The sequence below is a fragment of the Spathaspora passalidarum genome, assembly GCF_000223485.1.
Source record: "Spathaspora passalidarum NRRL Y-27907 unplaced genomic scaffold SPAPAscaffold_1, whole genome shotgun sequence".
Classification (NCBI taxonomy): domain Eukaryota; kingdom Fungi; phylum Ascomycota; class Pichiomycetes; order Serinales; family Debaryomycetaceae; genus Spathaspora; species Spathaspora passalidarum.
The window spans coordinates 902,465-924,169 of record NW_006767425.1 but is presented as its reverse complement, the minus strand read 5'-3'; the positions used below and the strand labels follow the sequence as shown (position 1 = coordinate 924,169).

At 37.1% G+C, this 21,705-nt stretch overlaps 9 protein-coding genes across 9 annotated transcripts; 6 read left to right on the top strand and 3 right to left on the bottom strand. All coding sequences in view use genetic code 12, as the record gives it.

Moving 5' to 3' along the window:
* Window positions 1-161: 161 nt before the first annotated feature.
* SPAPADRAFT_131749 (uncharacterized protein) lies at window positions 162-854 on the bottom strand (the record flags this gene model as incomplete). Its single annotated transcript, XM_007372409.1, has 2 exons — window positions 162-340; window positions 404-854. The coding sequence occupies 2 exons, from the start codon at window positions 852-854 to the stop codon at window positions 162-164; spliced, it is 630 nt and encodes a 209-aa protein (XP_007372471.1).
* A 129-nt stretch (window positions 855-983) lies between these two features.
* On the top strand, window positions 984-3,686 carry SPAPADRAFT_48109 (uncharacterized protein; the record flags this gene model as incomplete). The annotated part of the gene is made up of 1 exon (XM_007372408.1): window positions 984-3,686. One exon carries the CDS (start codon window positions 984-986, stop codon window positions 3,684-3,686), a length of 2,703 nt encoding a protein of 900 aa, XP_007372470.1.
* A 669-nt stretch (window positions 3,687-4,355) lies between these two features.
* ERG3 (C-5 sterol desaturase) lies at window positions 4,356-5,528 on the top strand (the record flags this gene model as incomplete). The annotated part of the gene is made up of 1 exon (XM_007372407.1): window positions 4,356-5,528. The coding sequence occupies one exon, from the start codon at window positions 4,356-4,358 to the stop codon at window positions 5,526-5,528; it is 1,173 nt and encodes a 390-aa protein (XP_007372469.1).
* Window positions 5,529-6,601: 1,073 nt separating this feature from the next.
* Window positions 6,602-8,791, top strand: DUR3 (Dur3p; the record flags this gene model as incomplete). Its single annotated transcript, XM_007372406.1, has 2 exons — window positions 6,602-8,684; window positions 8,724-8,791. 2 exons carry the CDS (start codon window positions 6,602-6,604, stop codon window positions 8,789-8,791), a joined length of 2,151 nt encoding a protein of 716 aa, XP_007372468.1.
* A 120-nt stretch (window positions 8,792-8,911) lies between these two features.
* Window positions 8,912-10,157, bottom strand: SPAPADRAFT_58189 (uncharacterized protein; the record flags this gene model as incomplete). The annotated part of the gene is made up of 1 exon (XM_007372405.1): window positions 8,912-10,157. A coding segment is annotated over one exon (742 nt), but the record flags the coding sequence as incomplete, so codon positions are not given.
* An 829-nt stretch (window positions 10,158-10,986) lies between these two features.
* Window positions 10,987-16,455, top strand: DUR1,2 (bifunctional urea carboxylase/allophanate hydrolase; the record flags this gene model as incomplete). Its single annotated transcript, XM_007372404.1, has 1 exon — window positions 10,987-16,455. The coding sequence occupies one exon, from the start codon at window positions 10,987-10,989 to the stop codon at window positions 16,453-16,455; it is 5,469 nt and encodes a 1,822-aa protein (XP_007372466.1).
* Window positions 16,456-16,596: 141 nt separating this feature from the next.
* On the top strand, window positions 16,597-17,897 carry HAT1 (histone acetyltransferase catalytic subunit; the record flags this gene model as incomplete). Its single annotated transcript, XM_007372403.1, has 1 exon — window positions 16,597-17,897. The coding sequence occupies one exon, from the start codon at window positions 16,626-16,628 to the stop codon at window positions 17,820-17,822; it is 1,197 nt and encodes a 398-aa protein (XP_007372465.1).
* A 770-nt stretch (window positions 17,898-18,667) lies between these two features.
* On the top strand, window positions 18,668-19,597 carry PIL1 (lipid-binding protein; the record flags this gene model as incomplete). The annotated part of the gene is made up of 1 exon (XM_007372402.1): window positions 18,668-19,597. The coding sequence occupies one exon, from the start codon at window positions 18,668-18,670 to the stop codon at window positions 19,595-19,597; it is 930 nt and encodes a 309-aa protein (XP_007372464.1).
* Window positions 19,598-19,845: 248 nt separating this feature from the next.
* On the bottom strand, window positions 19,846-21,534 carry SPAPADRAFT_48102 (uncharacterized protein; the record flags this gene model as incomplete). The annotated part of the gene is made up of 1 exon (XM_007372401.1): window positions 19,846-21,534. One exon carries the CDS (start codon window positions 21,532-21,534, stop codon window positions 19,846-19,848), a length of 1,689 nt encoding a protein of 562 aa, XP_007372463.1.
* Between the last annotated feature and the right edge of the window lie 171 nt (window positions 21,535-21,705).

The window sequence follows — 21,705 nt, the reverse complement described above, 5'->3', positions numbered from 1 at the left end:
GGCGAAACCTCAGTTTCCAGCGTTTACATGTTAGCGCAGCATACAGCATCACACAGGCATAACCACTTTGCTGGTTCCTCTCCTCCCCACCTCGCGCATACATAAATTGCTACAATTTGATGATACACACTATACGCAAAAAACTTATATTGATACATGCTCTAACGATTATCCCCTTCTCCGCCGAACGATTGAGAGTTGAATCCGGGATCCTGGGAAGGTATATAAACAGAACCTTCTCCTCGAGGATATCCACCACCACGGCCTCCTCTGAACCCACCCCGTCCTCTACCTCTAAACCCACCTCTATGTCCACCTCTAAACCCACCTCTATATCCTCCTCGGTAGCCACCTCTGTAACCACCTCTAAATCCTCCTCGATATCCACCATTGTCTGCGCCACCTGATGCAGCTGCAGCGACCGCAGCAGCAGCTTCTTGTCCTGCTTGTCCTCCATGTTTACCTCTTCCAAATTGTCTTCCTTCACGGAATCCCGGATCCAAATCAATTGAAATGCTTTGGCTATCTAAAATTGTAGCTTGCAAGAACTTCATAGCATTAAGTGAACCCTGTTCAGTTCTATATATGACAAAGCAAAACCCACATGGAGTCAACTTATTTCTATCCAATCCCATAATAATCCTATCAATGGCTCCACATTTCAGAAACAATTCGTGGATTTGTTCTTCGGTAGTGAAATGAGACAAGTTCCCAACGTATACTGTCTTCAGGGTTATGGCTCGTTCCAATTCATGATAATTGTTTCTGGCTTTTCTTCGTAAATACGGAGATGGCTTATCTAGCCTCTCAGCAGAGTGTTTAAAGTTGTCTTCTAATAAATCCAAGTGGCTCATCCTTGTTGAACATACGAGATTCTGGTGTTACAATTTTTCTTGTTCCTTTTTTTTTTCTCTTTCTCTTTATTTAAATTTCGTATTTTTGAGGGTTGGAGAGATTTGTTGCCAATATTTGATAACACGTCAATGTTTAAGTTAAACTTCAAATCAGGCATAAGAGGAACATACAACGTTCTGGACAACCCGTCCTTTGTTGCCGAACCATGGTCCATCTACCCTGGTAAACACAGATCCAACGGGAAGCTTGTGTCTGTGTTCATTTTCGATAAGACCAAGTTTGAGCTGCAAGTGAATCGATTATGTTCCACCTCTTCCGCAGCCAAGAACCCCAAAACCATAATCAGCGAATGCTATGAACTCATCAAGTTTGAAGTGAATCAATTAAGTAAATTAAAGCACCCGCAAATCTTGACGATTTTTGAAGTGTTGGAAGAAACAAAGACAAAATTCTTGTTTGCCAGTGAACCAGTGGTGGATAATTTACAAACAATCAGTCACAACAACTTGGACGACTTGTCTATTCAAAAGGGTTTGTTGCAGATTGCCAAGGGGTTGCACTTTTTGCATTCATATTGTTCAATCATTCATTTGAATTTACAACCAGAATCCGTGTTTGTTAACAGTCAAGGAGATTGGAAGCTTGGCGGGTTTAGATTCTTGCAAAACCTAAATGAAATATCTCCTCTGGAAAGAGAAAACTTTTACATTATGAATAGCTCATTTGTTCCATTTGCCAATTTGAACTTGAACTTTACTGCGCCAGAATTAATCATCGATTCCCATACAAATTTATCATTTGCCAATGATATTTGGTCATTTGGTAATTTGATCTATTACTTGTACAATGATCATGATTTGTTGATCAATTGTTTTGATTTGAACAGTATTTCTGATTACAAGCAAGAATTTAGAAAGTTTGAAATGAAATTCTATAATCACAAACCGTCAGAATTGAAATACATGTTGAAGAATATCCCCGAAAAATTATACCCAATCTTTCCTCAATTATTGGCAAGATACCCCAATGATAGACTCACATTGGAACACTTTATTGAATGTGAGTTTTTCAATGGTAGTATCATCAAAGCCATGTGGTTCATTGACGAGTTTTCCACCAAGTCAATTGACGAGAAATTGATGTTTATGGAAGGGTTATTAGTGGTTGATCCATCCACAAACACCAACTTGATTTCCCAATTCCCCGCACCATTCAAATCCCTGAAGTTGTTGCCATTATTAGTGGAGGTTCTCGTGAATGAGTTTAACGTGTTGAATGAAAATTCCTTGCTTGACAATAAAACTAATAAACTTGTATGTTATTCTCTTGAAATCATTTTGGATATTTCGCAATCGTTATCACAATTGACATTCCAAGATAAAGTATTTGATAGTTTATTCAAGGACGATACCAAGAAAAATGCCAACAAGATTTTAACGAAAATGTTGACATCTTCAGTTAGAGTTAGATTAACTTTGGTTGAAAATTTAGCCAAGATTCAAGAGAAGACAAATGATAAACAATTTATTGACTTAATTAAGAAAATGTTGGATTTAGTATTGACTTCATCACCTAAAGAATTAGAAGCGGAAAAGGAAACTCAAATTAAACTTCAAGATTCCTTTTTGCAATTTTTACCCAAAGTTGTGGAAAGAATAGAATTCCCATACATTAAAAACACCTTGTTTCCCTTATTATGTCATGTTTTTAAAACAACCACGATTTTATCCACAAAATTAATCACGATAGAAACGTTTGAAATTTTGGTAGAAAAGAAGATTATCGATAAAATTATCATTACTGAGCAATTATTCCCAGTATTAAAGAATTTGAAATCCAGAGATAAGAGAGTGGTCGGCACTGTATTAAACTTCTTTTTGAGGTTATCTAAAAGTTCCCATGTTTCGCTAGAGTTAGAATCCATGGTTGATTCAGTGTTACCACAATGTTTATCCCTTGCATTTGGATGTAATGATTGCACTCAACTGGAATTCAGAAAGTTTATGTCGGTAACCAATGACATTCAAAAGGAGTTGGTTGAAAGGAAATTGAGTTCTTTACCTACGGCTGCAGCTTCCGTTAGTAGCACATTCAATGGGAATGCTAATACTGGACGACCTACTACGTTTGAATCATTGTTGAAAACTCAGACCATTGGGGATACACCAAAGGAATTACCAGGTCCACAATCCAAGACAATAATGCAACCAAGAAGATCAGGACAGCATTCTCCTATAAACTCATTCAAACCATTACATGGAGCAACACAGCAACAGCAATCACCAGCAAGTTCTTTCCAACCATTACATACAAGTAACACAGTGCAACTGCATTCACCCATCAGTTCATTCAAGCCATTACAGGCGTCCCCTGGAAGTTCGTTCAAATCAAGAGAAGCTTCCCCTGCAAGTTCATACAAACCCATGCAACATTCTCCTGCAAGTTCATTCAAACCAATACAACCTAGTAGGAAGCAACAAACATCATCCCCAACATTAACTTTTGGAGCTACTACTAGCACTAACAACCCTTCCAATACGAGATTATTAAACACTTTACAAAGTACATTTGATAGAAGAAAAAATCCCGATGATGAATTTGATGATTTTCAGCTGGCAAACACTGGCGGAGGATTACCTATGAAACAAATGAATGACCGTAACAACCACGTCAACAAATCATTGCCAACCCCGCCGGTTTCCACACCAAGTGTGAATTATCCTCCTGGGTTTAATTCCAATATGATTTTGGCACCCAAAGTATCCTCTTCTGGTGCGGCGCATGGAACCCAAACGAAAAAAATCAATTCCGATTTATCGGACTTCTTATAAGTAGAATCATTTTGTAATTTACATGAAACATATAACTACATAACACACTCGTAATCACCCCTGAAAAGATGATCGTGTCGGGTTTACGCGGTACGATCCGAGTTATATATATATACGATTGCATGTTATCTCTGAATAACGTCATTCTTGTTTGTGTGGTTCGACTTTCTTCCATCACTGACATCCATCGGGTGAGGAATTTAGTTCCGAGATTTAATGATTTTTTTTTTGTTTTCTTTTTTTTCTTTTTTTTTCGTTTCTCCTTAATTAGTATCGTTCCCATCGTATTGAGGGGCAGGTGCGTGTTTTCTAAACGAGCATTGGACCTTCGACCGCGAAATTTTTTTTTCCATTGCTGCTGCTATACGACCAAGTAGGGCAAAAAAATACTCACAGCCCTTAGGTGGTGCCATTGATCTTCGGCTTTTGGTTTCACATCGTAAACAAACCTTTTCTAATCCCTTATATAAAATTTATAGATTTGCTATTACATTTTGCTTTTTGAACATTTTTCATTTGTTTCAGTTGTCACTCGTTGTTACTAAGGACCCTTTCCCAAACACTACTAATCATAAACGTGGTTCACCAAAACATTTAAACACTTAAACAGTTGCACTTACACTTACATTTAAGCTCACACCCATATCATCATCATCATCACATCTCACTATGGATCTCGTTTTAGAAGTTTGTGATTACTACCTTTTCGATCTGGTCTATGCTAAGGTTTTCCCTAAGGATGGAACGGTCCACCAACTATTAAAGAATAGCCCTGTTGCTCAAGTCCTCAATAGTATACAATTACCTTTCAGTCTACCAGAATACGATGCCTTGTCCGCTAATTCCACTTTGAGTACAAGTTTCAACATTTCTTCATTAGATGCCGCTACTTCCACTATTCCAAACTACCTCTTGTACAAACTTGCTACGTTTCAAAACAAGTCGGAAGTTTACGGAGTAACTCCAAATCTTTTCCCTGCTGGTCCTTACTTTGACAGTTCGTTTTTGGGAAGATCAAATACTATAAGAGAATGTCTTTCTTTGTTGGTGGTTGCTTCTCTCTTTGGTTGGTTATTATACTTTATTGTTGCCTACTTATCCTATGTGTTTGTTTTTGATAGAAAAATCTTTAACCATCCAAGATACTTGAAGAACCAAATGGCATTGGAAATCCACCGTGCATCAACCGCTATTCCAGTTATGGTTATGTTGACTATTCCATTTTGGATTGCTGAGTTAAAGGGTCTCTCCTTCCTTTACATGGACATTAATGAAGCTAATGGTGGTTGGAAAGAAGTTGCCATGCAATTCCCTAAATTTATCTTGTTTACCGATTGCGGGATTTACTTCATTCACAGATGGTTGCACTGGCCTAGTGTCTACAAGAGATTGCATAAGCCACATCATAAGTGGATTGTGTGTACCCCGTTTGCATCTCATGCTTTCCATCCTGTTGATGGTTTTTTCCAAAGTTTACCATACCACATTTACCCATTGTTATTCCCATTACAAAAGGTTTTCTACTTGGGATTATTCACCTTTGTTAACTTTTGGACCGTCATGATCCACGATGGTAACTATATGTCCAATGATCCTGTTGTTAACGGTACCGCTTGTCATACTGTTCATCACTTATATTTCAATTACAATTATGGTCAATTCACCACCTTGTGGGATAGAATTGGTGGATCTTATAGAAGACCAGATGATTCTTTGTTTGTCAAGGACTCCAAGGCTGAAGACGATAAGAAGTTGTGGAAGGAACAAACTGTCCAGATGGAGGAAATTAGAAATGAATTGGAAGGTAAGGTTGACGACAGAGAGTATATTGAAACTGATTAGAAACAGTAACTTTTTTTATTATTATTATTATTTCTATATATACAATACCTGTGTAGATGTTTAGTTTTATGTTTAGAATATCCAATAACATTTGATACATTTTAATTGAGAATTCTGATTTACAGTCTGTTCGTCAAATGGTGCCATAGAGGGATTCATCGTGTCCCAGATCAGGCCAGAATCCATTTTAAACCAAATCGACCCGTAAATCTCGCATGATCTCGCATGAAAATAAGCACACTAGCTTAATCATAGATAAGAAGTAGATCATGAGATAGCACTGACACTGAAATGACTAGCAATCACCGGATAACTTGGAACAGTTTTAACTGGCCGATTAGCCAAATCACGATTATAAAATCTTCTCGTTTCGACACAAAGCTAATAGTTCGCTTCGAAACGTTCACAGGCGGAGACGAGAAAATAATTTATTAGTTGATAAAAATATTTTGATAACAGCCAGTTACTACTAGATGGCCGCCAACCTAATCTGAGGAGATTTTAATAAATAATCCCGATATAGCCTGGGTAGATTGAATTTAAGTAACTAATGAAGTTAAGATAACTAAAACGAATAATCTGGTGAACTTCCATGCATGCTTATTCGATTACATAAAAATCTTTGGCCAATAGAATTGATCCCAGAAGGATATGACCTGCGATGGAACATGTTAGACAATCAGGCCCCGATATCATTGTTCAACACCCCTCTAATGTGAAGTATAATTGCGATAGTTGCCGGTATCGGTCGGTAAAACAAGGAATTACCCCGTTGTGCGTTAAAATACTCCACAAAAAGTGTACGCAAAATTCACTTATCTCTAATTATCTGTTCGCCGTGTTTATTGTCGCTTAAATTTTCAGGAGGTTTTTATCTCACGCTAATTATTTCACACAAAAACTGATAAGAAAATTATTCATTGTTGCAAGTTTTAGCATATGGAGACTACTGTTTTTGCAACGCGGTTAAAGATAAGCTGAATATGATTGCAAATTTCACGTAAATATAAAAATGTAGCCATTCTCTATCTTTGATAACGGTACAGATATTTCAATATCTACAAACTCTAATCATGTCAGAATCAGTGGTCCCATTGCCCCAGAGTGCAGGTTATGCTGTGGTCGTCGGTCTTGGTTTCGTATTTGCAGCCGGGATGATGTTAACCACCTATATATTAAGAAGATACAACAGGGAAATAATGACAGCAGAAGAATTCGCAACTGCTGGTAGAAGTGTTAAAACCGGGTTAATTAGTGCTGCCGTGGTTTCATCGTGGACTTGGGCTGCAACTTTATTAACTTCCACTACTCAAGTTTACAATAATGGTGTTTCCGGTGGGTTCTTTTATGCTGCTGGTGCAACTTGTCAAATTACTTTATTCGCGTGTTTAGCTATTAAGGGAAGAGAAAGAGCCCCAGCTGCTCACACTTATCTTGAAATTATTAAAGGAAGATATGGTAAAGTTACCCATTTTGTCTATATTTTCTGGGGGTTTGCAACTAACATCTTAGTCACTGCTATGTTATTAACCGGTGGGTCTGCCGTGGTTAGTGACTTGACTGGTATGCATGCAGTTGCTGCTTGTTTATTATTACCTTTAGGGGTTGTGATTTATACTCTTTTCGGTGGTATTAAAGCAACTTTCTTGACAGATTATGCTCACACTGTTGTTATGGTTGTTATTATTATCATCTTTGCCTTTACCACATGGGCTACTTCTGATAAATTGGGATCTCCAGCAGCTGTCTGGGAAATTGTTACCAAGTTAGCAGAAACTCAACCAAGAGAAGGTAATGCCGGTGGATCATATTTAACTATGCATTCTAGATCTGGGGGTATCTTCTTTGTTATTAATATTGTTGGTAACTTTGGTACGGTTTTCTTGGACAATGGTTATTTCAACAAGGCTTTTGCTGCAAATCCAGCTTCCACCTACCGAGGTTACATTTTAGGATCTCTTGCATGGCTTCCAATTCCAGCCTTCTGTTCTCTTACTTTGGGTTTTGCTGCATTGGCGTTGGAACACACTGAACATTGGCCATTGGGTAGACCAATGACTGCTGCTGAAGTTAATTCCGGGTTAGTGTTACCAAATGCTGCTTCTGCATTATTAGGTAAAGGAGGAGCCGTCTTGTCACTTTTGATGGTTTTTATGGCTGTCACTTCTGCCATGTCTGCTGAATTGATTGCAGTATCAACCATTTGCACCTATGATATTTACCGTACTTATATCAACCCTCAAGCATCAGGTAAGAAGTTAATTTGGGTTTCTCACATGTCAGTTATCGGTTTTGCCTATATTATGGCTGGTTTTGCCATTGGTCTTTACTATGCCGAGGTTTCCATGGGTTATTTGTATGAATTGATGGGTGTCATTATTGGTGGTGCAGTGTTATCATCAGCTTTGACGTTATTATCAAAGAGACAAAATTGGCACGCAGCTACTTTCACTCCACCTATTGCCACTGCCCTTGCTATCATGTCTTGGTTAGTTGTTACCAAGGTCCAATTTGGTGCTATTACTTACGACAACACTTTTGAAGATAATGCCATGTTGACAGGTAATTGTGTTGCATTATTGTCACCATTGGTTCTTATTCCTGCATTTACACTTATTTTCAAGCAACAGAATTTCGATTGGGAAATATTGAAGACCAAGATTTTCAGAGTTGATGAAGAAGAAGAATTAGCAGAAGCTACCAAGGTCACCATTGTAGATGACGAAAGAATCACCCCTATTAAATCTCAAATCTCAGTCATTGCTAGTCAATTAGTTGAAAAAGAAATTGACGGATACGAGCATGAACAACAAGTCTTGCACAGAGCATTCTTCAAATGTTGTATTGTTTGTGTCACATTGACTATTTGTCTTTTGGTGCTTTGGCCAATGCCAATGTTTGGAACCAAGTATATTTTCTCCAAGCGATTCTTCACTGGTTGGGTTGTCGTTTTCTTCATTTGGATCTTCTACACTGTTTTCCAAGTTATTATCTTCCCTATTTGGGAAGGAAGAGAAAGCCTTTGTAATACTTTCAGAGGTATTTATTGGGACTTGTCTGGTCAAGGGTATAAGGTTAAGGAATGGCAACAACAACATCCAGAAAAATTGCACGCAGTTCAATCTCAATTACAAGCCCAATTATCGAACCAAAAGGGTTATGCTACTGCTGCTATTGACGAAATTGTATATGAAGGTGAACCAGTTATGAGTAGTGCAGTGACTCCTGCTAGAAGTTACTCATCTGATGTTAAGAAAGAGTAAATATGACTTTTATTTTTTTTTAAGTTTACATAATAATAAATATTTAATATGATAGAGATTGAGATAGGAAGATATCAACCTAGTGTAGTAATTCTTATAAAATGTAGATATTTAATAGGTATAAAAGGAATTTATATTAATTCATCTACATATCCTATCCCAAATATGCAACATTCCATCCCCAGAACTGGCGATTAATCTATTACTAGTGTGATCATAATCTACACGATTAACTTTATTCATACCTAGCACAATTCCGTTTGCAGATCTATCTGGAATTTCAACTTTCAATGTTTTGTAAAACTTCGTGTTATCATCAGTTAGTAATGAAAAATAAACTGCACCTTCTTCAGAGCCATTTAAAACGAAATTTCGTTCAGGAACATACTTACAATTTATTCTGGTTCTTACCTTTTGGCCTACCGGTTTCTTATTCGCCAATAGTATGTTATTTCTCACATTATATAAGCGGATTACTCCAGTCAGATCAAACAGAATCGACAAGTTCTTGTGTTGATCAACAGATAACATTGAACTTGGAGATATCCAGGGGGAAATAGACTTTTGACTTCTCACATCAACCATATAAATTGTCCCGCTAACTGATCCAACAGCTAGACAAGGATACGAATAACCAATTGAAGTGAATATATCATTTGGAATGCAAGTGAAACTCCATGGCTTGACTTTCACTGGATTTTCTCTAACATCAAACAAAGTTAATGTCAGGTCATTTCCACATGTTGCAACTACATCATTTCCAATAAATATACAATCTAAAATAATTCCCCGGTTCGTATTATCATTTGATAGTCGCGTGATCTCATCACCAGTTATCATATCATTGACAAATGCGATGTCACTGCTTGAAGATAATACTTTCAAAGTAGCAGGACATGAATCAAGCAGCAATATATCGTTGTACTTTATTTGAGTAAGGAATGTTTGTTTAGAAGCTCTATCTCCGAGATTTTTGAGTTGTATTTTGTTCTTGGACGCGGTGAGGACATAGTTTGATCCTTCTACTCGGCTGAATGTTGTTGCAGCATCTTTCTGTACTTGATAGGACCAATAGACACATTCTTGATTTGCAGATTGCATTAGTGAAATGCCTATTAGATTCAATGTAGGAATACCAGCATGTCGTAACCAAGTTCAGCTACTTGACGACGGAATTTGGTTTGATACACTTTTTTTTTCGTCTAGCGAATAAACGCCTAGAAATGTCTATTTAGAGATATAAATTTGTAATACAAATTATGTTAGATCTATATCTTCCTTGAATGAGTTGTTTTGAGCATAGTCACTATTTACCTTTCCTGCCATCATCTGCGCATTCAATAAGTAGTTTCTCTATTCGGTAGATGAGGGTAGTGTTAAAGGAGTCAAATATCGATTATTTTAAATATAGAGCCATACTTGATGGATAGTCAATCTGCACCGATTACTGAATATGATATAATGATTGGTTAATTTGATTTATCAAACTAGAATTACCAGTGTATGTACCATTTGCGCTATACTGTGGAGGTACCAAATGCGCACGCACCTCCAAAACAGATAAGCAGCAAAAAATATTGCTATTTTTGTGCCAAATCCGGATAACACAGGTCTCGAATTTGTTATCTTCCAAATCGATTGTTACAGATGATCGTCCAATAAAATCGTAGCGCATCATCTATAGCTTGAAAAAGTACTTTTAGATTGCCTTGGACTAAGAAGAAATAACCGATGTACTTAACCAGTTAACGTTTGTTATCGTTGCTACTAAGATGAAAATAAATTCTTCGAGGTTTCATAAGCTAGCGTATAGGAATAGGATCCTCCGCGGTCCTTGTTTTAACAGAGGAAAGTTGAATAAAATATAAGGGGTACCTGTCGGCCCTACCTACTCAAATGAATGAAAAATCAATATTATTACATAAGCAACTGTTCTGTCTCGCCTTTGCTTTCGATTTAGAATCAATTTCTCTTATCAGTGGGGGAATATTTTTTTTTTTTCACCTTTCAATTTCCTCCGCGGTGGTGCCTTATCAGTTACCTTTATTGCGAAAAATATTCGACCAATAAACTTAGCACCCCAGTTATTACCGATTCCCATTGTTTTAATATTCATATAAGTAATGTTGGGGATCCACTGATCTATCCATTGAGATTAAAATTTCTCCATTACTCCTAATTAACCCTTGTGGGAAATGCATCAGACTAAATCAAATTATATCGGCTGGACCGTGGAAGATTGGAAGCAGTTCCACGCCGTGTCCACTTCTAGTGAATCGTTACACCTATTATCTGAATTATTATTATCCCAAAATTCAGCTCCCGTTGATCCAGCTTGGATTTCCTTAACCACTTCTGAAAACTTGGCCCACCAGTGGAAGTTTTTACAATCAAAATCAAATAAAAGTGAATTACCATTATATGGGGTACCCGTTGCTATCAAGGATAACATTAACGTGAAAGGATTAAAAACAACCGCTGCTTGTCCTTCCTTTGCCTTCTCACCCGAAGAAGATGCCACTGTTGTCAAGCTCTTACGTGAAGCTGGGGCTATTATTATTGGTAAAACCAACTTGGATCAATTTGCTACTGGTTTAGTTGGTACCAGATCACCATATGGAATTACTCCAAACACTTTTGATTCAAAGTATGTTAGTGGTGGTTCTTCAGCAGGTTCTGCTTCTGTTGTTGCAAGAGGTATCGTTCCACTTTCCTTGGGTACTGATACTGCTGGTTCTGGTCGTGTTCCAGCTGCTTTAAACAATATCATTGGATTAAAACCTACCAAGGGTGTATTTTCTTGCTCGGGTGTGATTCCAGCTTGCAAATCATTAGATTGTGTATCGGTATTTTCTTTAAATCTTAAGGATGCCCAATTAGCTTTTAGTGTCTTGGCTAGAGAAGATGGTGACAATGATGAATACTCGAGATCATTCCCTGAATCTCCACTTCTTAAATTTCCTACAACTCCAAAAGTTGCTGTTCCAACTGGTTTATTATGGTATGGTGAAACAGAAAACCCTAGGTTGTTCTCCAAGGCTGTTGATATTTTCCAGAGCAAAGTTGGTGCTGATTTGGTTTCATTGAATATTGATCCATTATTGGATTTAGCCAAATGTTTATATGAAGGTGCTTGGGTTAGTGAAAGATTTGCTGCCACTAAAGACTTCCTCGCCACCAACCCATCAGATTTGGATCCAACGGTTGAACAGATTATAAAAGGTGGTGAAAAGTATTCTGCTGCAACTGCTTTTGAATTTGAGTACAAGAGACAAGGTATTTTACAGAAGGTAAAGAAATTATTGAAAGATATTGATGTTATCATTGTACCAACTGCTCCTTTAACTCCAACCATTAAACAAGTTACTGATGAGCCTATTAAAGTCAATTCTTATCAAGGAACTTATACCAATTTTGTCAACTTAGCTGACATGTCTGCACTTGCTATTCCTGGTGATTTCCGAAGTGATGGCTTACCGTTTGGAATCACTTTATTGTCACATAAATTCAACGATTATGCCTTGTTGGAATTGGCTAGCAGATATTTGAAATCTTATGGTCCAAGATTCTATGGATGTTTGAAGAACCAAATAGTTTCTCCTGAAAATGATGAGATCTCAGTTTCTATACCAAATCATATCTCTGAGGTGGAAGTTAAATTGGCTGTTGTTGGTGCTCATTTGAAAGGATTTCAATTGCATTGGCAACTTGAATCAGTGGATGCAAGATTCATTGAATCAACAACTACTTCTTCCAACTACAAACTTTATAGTTTGCCAAAGACCGGACCTATTGCTAAACCGGGATTAAGAAGGGTTGCTGAAGGTGGCTCTGAAATAATTGTTGAAGTTTATTCTATCCCTAAGGACAAGTTTGGGAAATTTATCAGCTATGTTCCAGAACCTCTTGGTATTGGATCTGTTGAATTAAAATCTGGGGAATGGGTTAAATCTTTCATTTGTGAAGAATACGGATACACACTTCCAGGAACTGTTGATATTACTGAGCACAAAGGTTGGGCAAACTATCACAGTTGGTTGGATAGTCAAACTAGCAAACCATTCAATTCAGTATTAGTGGCCAATCGTGGTGAAATTGCTGTTCGTATAATCAAGACCTTGAAGAAATTGGGTATCAAGTCAATAGCAGTTTATTCTGATCCCGATAAGTATGCTCAGCATTCGTTGCTTGCTGATGTTGCCATTCCACTTTGTGGAACAAGTACTGGCGAAACTTATATCAGCATTGACAAGATCATTCAAGCAGCCAAAGATTCTGGTGCTGAAGCTATTATTCCTGGATATGGGTTCTTATCTGAAAATGCTGATTTCTCTGATCGTTGTGGCCAAGAAGGAATTGTCTTTGTTGGTCCTTCTGGTAATGCTATGAAGCAATTAGGTCTTAAACATTCGGCCAGAAAGATTGCCTTGGAAGCTGGTGTTCCTTTAGTTCCTGGTTCTGATGGATTGGTTAAGGATGCAAATGAAGCCAAGGAAATTGCAGCTAAATTGGAATATCCTGTCATGGTAAAGTCAACTGCTGGTGGTGGTGGTATTGGTTTACAAAAGGTTGATTGTGAAGAAGATATTGAAAGAGTATTCCAAACTGTTCAAAACCAAGGTCAATCTTATTTTGGTGATTCTGGTGTTTTCTTGGAAAGATTTGTTGAAAATGCCCGTCATGTTGAAGTTCAAATGCTTGGTGATGGTAGGGGTAATGCCATTGCTATTGGTGATAGAGATTGCTCCTTACAAAGAAGAAACCAAAAGATCATTGAAGAAACCCCTGCTCCAAACTTACCTGAAGCCACCAGAATTAAGATGTGGGAAGCTGCTAGATCATTGGCAGCATCTATGAACTATAAATGTGCTGGTACTGTTGAATTTATCTATGATGAAATCAGAGATGAATTTTATTTCTTGGAAGTGAATGCAAGGTTACAGGTTGAACATCCTATTACTGAAATGGTTACTGGTATTGATTTGGTTGAATGGATGTTGCTTATTGCTGCTGACACGCCACCAGACTTTAACCAAACTGTTGAAATCAAAGGTGCCTCTATGGAAGCAAGATTATATGCTGAAAATCCTGTTAAAGACTTCATGCCATCTCCTGGGCAATTAACGGAAGTCAAGTTCCCACAATGGGCAAGAGTTGATACTTGGGTTGAAAAAGGTACTGTTGTATCTGCTGAATATGATCCTACTTTAGCCAAGATTATCGTTCATGGTAAAGACAGAAATGATGCTTTAAGGAAATTGCGTCAAGCTCTTGATGAAACTGTTGTTTTTGGATGTATCACCAATGTTGATTACTTGAGATCTATTGCCAATTCCCAATTGTTTGAAAATGCTGAAGTCCATACTAAAGTCTTGGATTCATATGATTATAAACCACAAGCTATTGAAGTTATTAATCCTGGTGCTTATACTACTATTCAAGATTTCCCTGGTAGAAGAGGATACTGGAATATTGGTGTTCCTCCATCTGGTTGTATGGACCAATATGCATTCAGAATTGCAAACAGGATTGTTGGTAATCATCATGCTGCTCCTGGTGTTGAAATTACATTGAATGGTCCAACATTGTTATTCCATCAAGAAACAGTGGTTGCTGTTACTGGTGGTCAAGCTGAGGTTCAAGTGAACAATGTTACTGTTAACCAGTGGGAACCAATTTCCATCAAATCCGGTGATAAATTATCAATTGGTAAGTTGACTACAGGTTGTCGCGCATATTTGTCAATTAGAGGTGGTATTGAAGTCACTGAATATTTGGGATCCCGTTCAACATTTGCATTGGGTAATTTAGGTGGATATAATGGTAGAGTGTTGAAGTTTGGTGATGTCTTATTCTTGGGTCAACCGGAAGTTTCTAGCTGTACATTACCTGCTCCAATTTCGCAACCAACAACTGTTCCAAAATCATTGATTCCTAATTATGCAAACAAGACTTGGCAAGTTGGTGTTACTTGTGGTCCTCATGGGTCTCCGGATTTCTTTAAGCCTGAATCCGTGGCTGAATTCTTTTCATCATCTTGGAAGGTTCATTATAACTCCAACAGATTTGGTGTTAGATTAATTGGTCCTAAACCAAAATGGGCTAGACCAGATGGTGGTGATGCTGGGTTACATCCTTCCAATACTCATGATTATGTTTATTCCATGGGTGCTATTAACTTCACTGGTGATGAGCCTGTTATTTTAACTTGTGATGGTCCATCATTGGGTGGGTTTGTATGTGAAGCTGTGGTTATTGAATCTGAATTGTGGAAGATTGGCCAAGTTAAACCTGGTGAATTTATTCAATTTGTTCCTGTTTCTTATGATACTGCAAAGACCATGAAGTCACATCAAGATAGTATTATTGAAGACTTGCAAGGTGAATTACCATCATTTGAAGGTAATGTTTTGAAAGCTCCAGAAAACCCAGTACTTTCCCAATTGAAGATTTCAGATAATGGTCCTAAGGTTACCTACCGTCAAGCTGGTGATAGATACATTCTCGTTGAATATGGAGATAACTCCCTTGATTTAAAATTGTCTTATAGAATTCACAAATTGGTTGAAATGGTGAAACAATACAAGACTGTGGGGATCTATGAAATGTCACCCGGTGTTAGATCAGTATTGGTTGAATTCACCGATGATATTACCCAAGCACAACTTTTAGAAACCTTGATTGCTTATGAACAGGAAATCTTATTTGTGGATAACTATGAAGTGAAATCCAGAATAATTAGATTGCCAATGGCTTTTGAAGATCAAAAGACTTTGGATGCTGTTACAAGATATCAAGAAACTATTAGAAGTGAAGCTCCATGGTTACCTAACAATGTTGATTTCATTGCTGCTATCAATGGTATAACCAGATACGATGTTAAGGATATGTTATATTCTGCTAGATTTTTGGTATTGGGTTTAGGTGACGTGTTTTTAGGTGCTCCTTGCGCTGTACCATTAGATCCTCGTCAAAGATTCTTGGGTACTAAATATAATCCTTCAAGAACTTATACTCCTAACGGAACTGTTGGTATTGGTGGTAATTATATGTGTATCTATACTATGGAATCCCCCGGCGGATACCAATTGGTTGGTAGAACTGTTCCAATTTGGGATAAGTTAAGCTTGGGACAGCATTCTGGTGATGAAAAGCCGTGGTTATTAAATATATTTGACCAAGTTGAATTCTATCCAGTTTCCGAAGAACAGGTTGATGAATTTACTGAAGAAATGAATGCTGGTAAGTTCAAGGTTGATATTATCGACACTGTGTTTAACCACGGTGAATACTTGGAATGGGTTAAAGAACATTCCCAATCAATTGAAGAGTTTCAAAAACAACAAGGTGGTGAAAAGTTGGAAGAGTTTAACAAATTGATTCAAATCTCCAATAGCGAGTTAGAGAAGACTGACAGTAAGATTGAACCAGTTGAAGAATTTGATGAAAGTTCAGAAATGATTTATTCAGAGTATTCCGGTAGGTTCTGGAAATCTTTGGTTGAAGTTGGTGTTGAGGTTGTTGCAAACCAAGCTTTAATTGTTGTTGAGGCCATGAAAACAGAAATGGTGGTCAATGCACCTCGTGACGGTAAAGTTGTTAAGATTTACCCTAAGAATGGTGATATGGTTGAAGCAGGTGATTTAGTTGTCGTCATTGCATGATTAATTAGTTTTTATTTAATGTATGTAAAAAAAAAATTTGTATACTGTTTTGAACAAAAAAAAAAATTTGTATGGGAACAATTTGGTGTAGTAGAAAACGCGGTTTGTAGAAAAACAAACCAAATTAATCAACAGATAAGTGTTGAACCAATAGAACAACACAAGCACATATGTCTACTTCTATATCTGCAGCATCATTGCAACCAGAGCAATGGACTACATCAGCCAATGAAGCTGTCAAGCTATTTGTGACTGATGCAACTGGAGCCATAAATTTTTCACCTACATTTACCTATCCTATATTTGGAGATGCCGAAACCATTTACGGGTATAAAGATTTGGTTATCTTCTTATGTTTTGATCATTTCACCTTCAAGCCATTTTTCAATGTTAAGTATTCGGCAAAATTAGATGATCCAGATATTGTTGATTTAGAACAAGTACTCCGTAAGTTCTTGCCTGAATCGGCAATCTATAAAGACGAGAGTAAATGGGCGGATTCAATTCAAGAAGAAAAGGAAGCTGGATATACTATTCCTGGGGAGTTGATTGATAGTTTTGAAAAGGATGATTCTGCATATGAAATTTACAAGATTAATGTGAAGGATGCATCTGGTTTGGAATTGCACAAGAGATTACAAATTTTAGTGTTACTTTTTATTGAAGCTGGTTCTTATATTGATACTAGTGATGAATTGTGGGATTTGTATGTTTTATACAACAAGGATTCTTCTTCAATTGTTGGATTTGCTACTGCTTACAACTATTGGAAATATCCTGGATCTGTCAAATTTGATGACAATAAGAGAGAAATTAGAAAGAAAATATCTCAATTTATAATATTGCCAATATATCAAGGTAAAGGATTGGGTGGCGCATTGTATTCTCATTTATTTGATGTATGGCACAAGGACGAGGAGGTTGTCGAAGTTGTGGTTGAAGATCCAAACGAAAGTTTTGACGATATGAGAGATCGAGCAGATCTTTCTCGATTGAATAAAGTTTTGGAGTTCTCTAAGGTTACTCCAAAGGTGGAATCTTCCTGGGTTGAAGAAACACGTAAACTGTTAAAATTGGAGAAAAGACAATTTTCTCGATTATTGGAGCTTATTTTGTTGTATAAATTAAAGCATTCAAATGAGGTAACTAAGAAAGATGTTCGTTTGTTCATTAAAAAGAGATTGTACAATAAGAACAAAGAAGGCTTAAGCGCTTTGGATGAAAATACTAAAAAGGACAAGTTGCAGACTGCATATGAAGCCCTTGAAGATGATTATTATAGAATACTAGGAGATTTGAGATTGTCGATCAAACGTGCTGGTGATAACCAAAACAATGGTAATAGTAAAAAGGCTAAAGTCGCTTAGAAATTCAAATCTTTGAAAGACACTGTATTAGTATATAAATTATGTAGAAAATATTTTATAAGTGAGCAATTGGCTAAGGTAGTATTTGTAAAGCCATCTGTAATCAGAACAGCCGCCTTCCATATGGTAGTGTCTTAAGATGATACTGCAAAAACACATGGCTAGGCACAGTCAAGTAATATTTCTGCAAAAAAAAACAAAAAAGTGTGTAATTACATAAAGCAACCGAGCTGCATGTTTAAACCAAGAGAATTTCAAGATATTTTCGCAATTTTAAAATTCTTGCTTTCTTTCGTTTAAAAATGTAGCAAACAATCAAATTGTTCAACAACCAGAACAAAGGGCGCAAAAAAATACTTCTCGAAGCTTGAAATTAAAAGGGAACGAATACCGAATTAGTTTAGTGATGTGTGCACTCATGACGTCAATTAGGTCATCCAACTCTAACCACGTAACATTGCCCTGTTTTCAGTTCTATTAATTTTTACATTTCTTTTTGTACAGTTGCAGCCCCGTGGTGACGTAAAAGCTTCTGTGAGACAAACTGGTGTCTCAACAGCCAGTTTTTGTACCTTGAGATCCTGCATATAGATGCACACTCCCTCACTCCCCCCACCCACCTGCAGTAAATTCATGTCCCGCAAACACCGGAGTGGCTCTGGCTCTAAAAAAAAAAACCTAAACAATCCAATTTCATTTCATCCCCTAAAAATAATCATCATTTCACAGTTTTTGCCTTTTGTCTTTTTCTTATCGTTCATTTAAATTAAATTAACTTTGCTACTTTTTCTTTTACTTTGTTCAATTGTGTTCATCTCTTACTTACCAAAGCTTTCTAAAAAACAATGCATAGAACATACTCATTAAGATCTGCTAAGGCACCTACTGCTGCTCAATTGCAATCCCCTCCACCTCCACCTTCAACCACCAAGAACAAGTTCTTTGGTAGTGGTGGTCTTTCCTCTTCTATCAGAAAGGCTACTGCTGGTGCCACTGGTCCAGAGTTGTCCAGAAAGTTGGCTCAATTGATCAAGATGGAAAAGAACTTTATGAGAGCAATTGAAGTCACTTCTCGTGAACGTAAAGATGTTGCCAAGCAATTGAGTGCCTGGGGTGAAGGTAATGACGATGATGTCTCTGATGTCACTGACAAGTTGGGTGTTTTAATTTACGAAATTGGGGAATTGGAAGACCAATACATCGACAAGTATGACCAATATAGAATTACTCTTAAGTCAATCAGAGACATTGAAGGAAGTGTTCAACCTTCTAGAGAAAGAAAACAAAAAATTACTGATGATATTGCTCATTTGAAGTACAAGGACCCTCAATCTCCAAAGATTGCTGTTTTAGAACAAGAATTAGTTAGAGCTGAAGCTGAATCCTTAGTTGCTGAAGCTCAATTGTCCAACATCACCAGAGAACAATTGAAGGCTGCATTCAACTACCAATTCGATGCTACTAGAGAATTGGCTGAAAAGTATGCTTTAATTGCCGGTTACGGTAAGGCTCTTTTGGAATTATTGGATGATTCCTCAGTTACTCCAGGTGAAACCAGACCTGCTTACGATGGATACGAAGCCTCTAAGCAAATCATTATTGATGCTGAAAACGCTTTAGCTTCTTGGACTTTGGACTCTGCTGCTGTTAAGCCAACTTTATCCTTCCACCAAGTTGAAGGTGAAGAAGATGAAGAAGAAATTGACGAAATCGATGAAGCTGTCGAAGAAGAATTTGCTAAACATGACGAAGAAGTTCCTGCCAATGGTATTTAAATGGGATCAGTTGTGATTTGATATTTTTTAACCTATTCCCACCCCTCCCTCCCTCCCTCCTTACCCCTACTTACGTCATATAGCAAAGTATTGCTTATCTTTGTGATATTTTTTTCTTATGTTTTTTGTATTAATATGAACGATGTTTTTAGTTTCATTTGCAATTACCCTTTCAAATGGTAGATATTGATCTAATAAAAGTGATTTGTTTATAGCAGAATAAAAAAGCAATTTGTATATTAATTAATTTATTGATCTGTTGTATCATCTTCAACTTGAACGATGATTTCAATGGAACTGGGCTGGAGTAAGTCGAAAGAACCAGCAGGTGTGATTTGTATTGCAAGCAAATTCCTACTAGCTAAATTTAAAATATTGGAAAATGAATTGGCAGCATGTTTTCTGATCATTGGTTCTTCGTCTAATTCCATAGCACTAGTGTTATTAGGAACCAAATCTGAAAAAAGAATCTGAGAATATTCCTTGTTTAGTTTCAACCCTGAAATTTCTCTTGCTTCCAGTAAATTGTTGAGACCATAGTCGGACAGGATGAATTTCGCACCCAAAACTTGTGCTCTATCTTTGGTATATTTGAAAAACTTACGTAGTTGACGGCCAAAGGTAGTTTTCTCAGTAGTTGAGTTGTCACTGTATGCAGAAATATCAGTTCTTTCTGTAGGAGCTCGACTACTGCTGCTGTTTCTAAGTGCATCACCAAAGCTAATATTGAAAATATCTTCTTGTGACCGAGGTACCTCGATATCTACCTGTTGAAAATTATTCAAATCTAGATTGAGCTGTGGCTCATCTTCAAGATTTTCTCTCGATGCTCTTCTTGCGAGTTCAGATTCCTCTTCCATTAAAGTGGTTGCTTTATTTGAAAGTAAAGTGTTATCTAAAAAGGAATTCCTCCTGAGTTGACGTCCATTTCTATATTCATTCTGGAAGATCATTCTATGTACATAATCAGAATAGGCAGAAAAATCAAAATTTATAGCTTGGATAATAGCATCTAACCGTTTAGCTTCATCTGATTTCTGATTCTCCTTGGACACCATTCTTGTTTCATACTCTTCAACAGCTTTGATCATTTGGGCACGACTCAACATTGTTTCTTCGTCAACTTTCATTTTTTGATAGGGGACTGTTGTCGTAGTTTCTTCAATAGTTTGGAAATTGTTGCTAGTAGACAAGTGGAAATTGGGATCGTTGGAAATACTAGCTTCTTGTTGATTTTCTTGGTTGGCTTCGCCAACAGTTTGCAAAATCAAATCATCAATGAGGTTTTGGACCGCGGTGTCAGCCTCGGGCTGTTGGTCCCTTTCTGGGTCAGCTTCAACTCCATTGCCTCCATCTAAGTTGAAATCAATATCCATTTCGATAGACTGATCTGCTTCTAATCTCCCAATAAATTGATCGATGGCTTCTTGTTCACTTTGTTCTGGTTGGGTTAATTCACTTGTAGAGTTCGCTTCAGTAAACCCCCAGGAATCGTCATTCTGAAGTTTTATTCTTCTTCTCTTCCCCAGCCTATCTTCTTCATCCTCCAAGGGGTAACTCAAATCAATATCAATTCTAAAATTCACATCTTGTAAATGATGTGTTCTTTTCAGGGGTACCAACGTGTCTGAACAGCTCGTAGTATTCATCAAGATCCGAAATGCATTGGTTTGTCTCAATCTATCTCTTACCATAGACACATCATTATAGAAATAGTTCACTTTGTGTCTATGAATAATACTTATTCCATGAAGGATGTTTGACGAGTATCTAATATTGCCATATTGGGAATAGGCTTCATGTAGTTCTTCACATAGTTTGGGAATAGAGAGACTGTTTATTTCTCGTCTCGTCCTATTCTTGGCTGCTTTATTTCCTAAAGTTGCTAACATCCAGGCAATTTCCAATCCTGGGGATCTATCTTGAATCAATTCCATGGTTGTTTGCTATGTTTGTTAGGGATAAAGTTTTTGGTTGCAAAAAAAATAAAGTATAAGCGCGTTTGCAAATTTAATCTGATACAAAAGTGGCTGATTATCATCATTTAGAGTGAGTGTCAGTAACAATTATCAAAATGCGTTATTTATTTAAAATCTACCATTTATTAT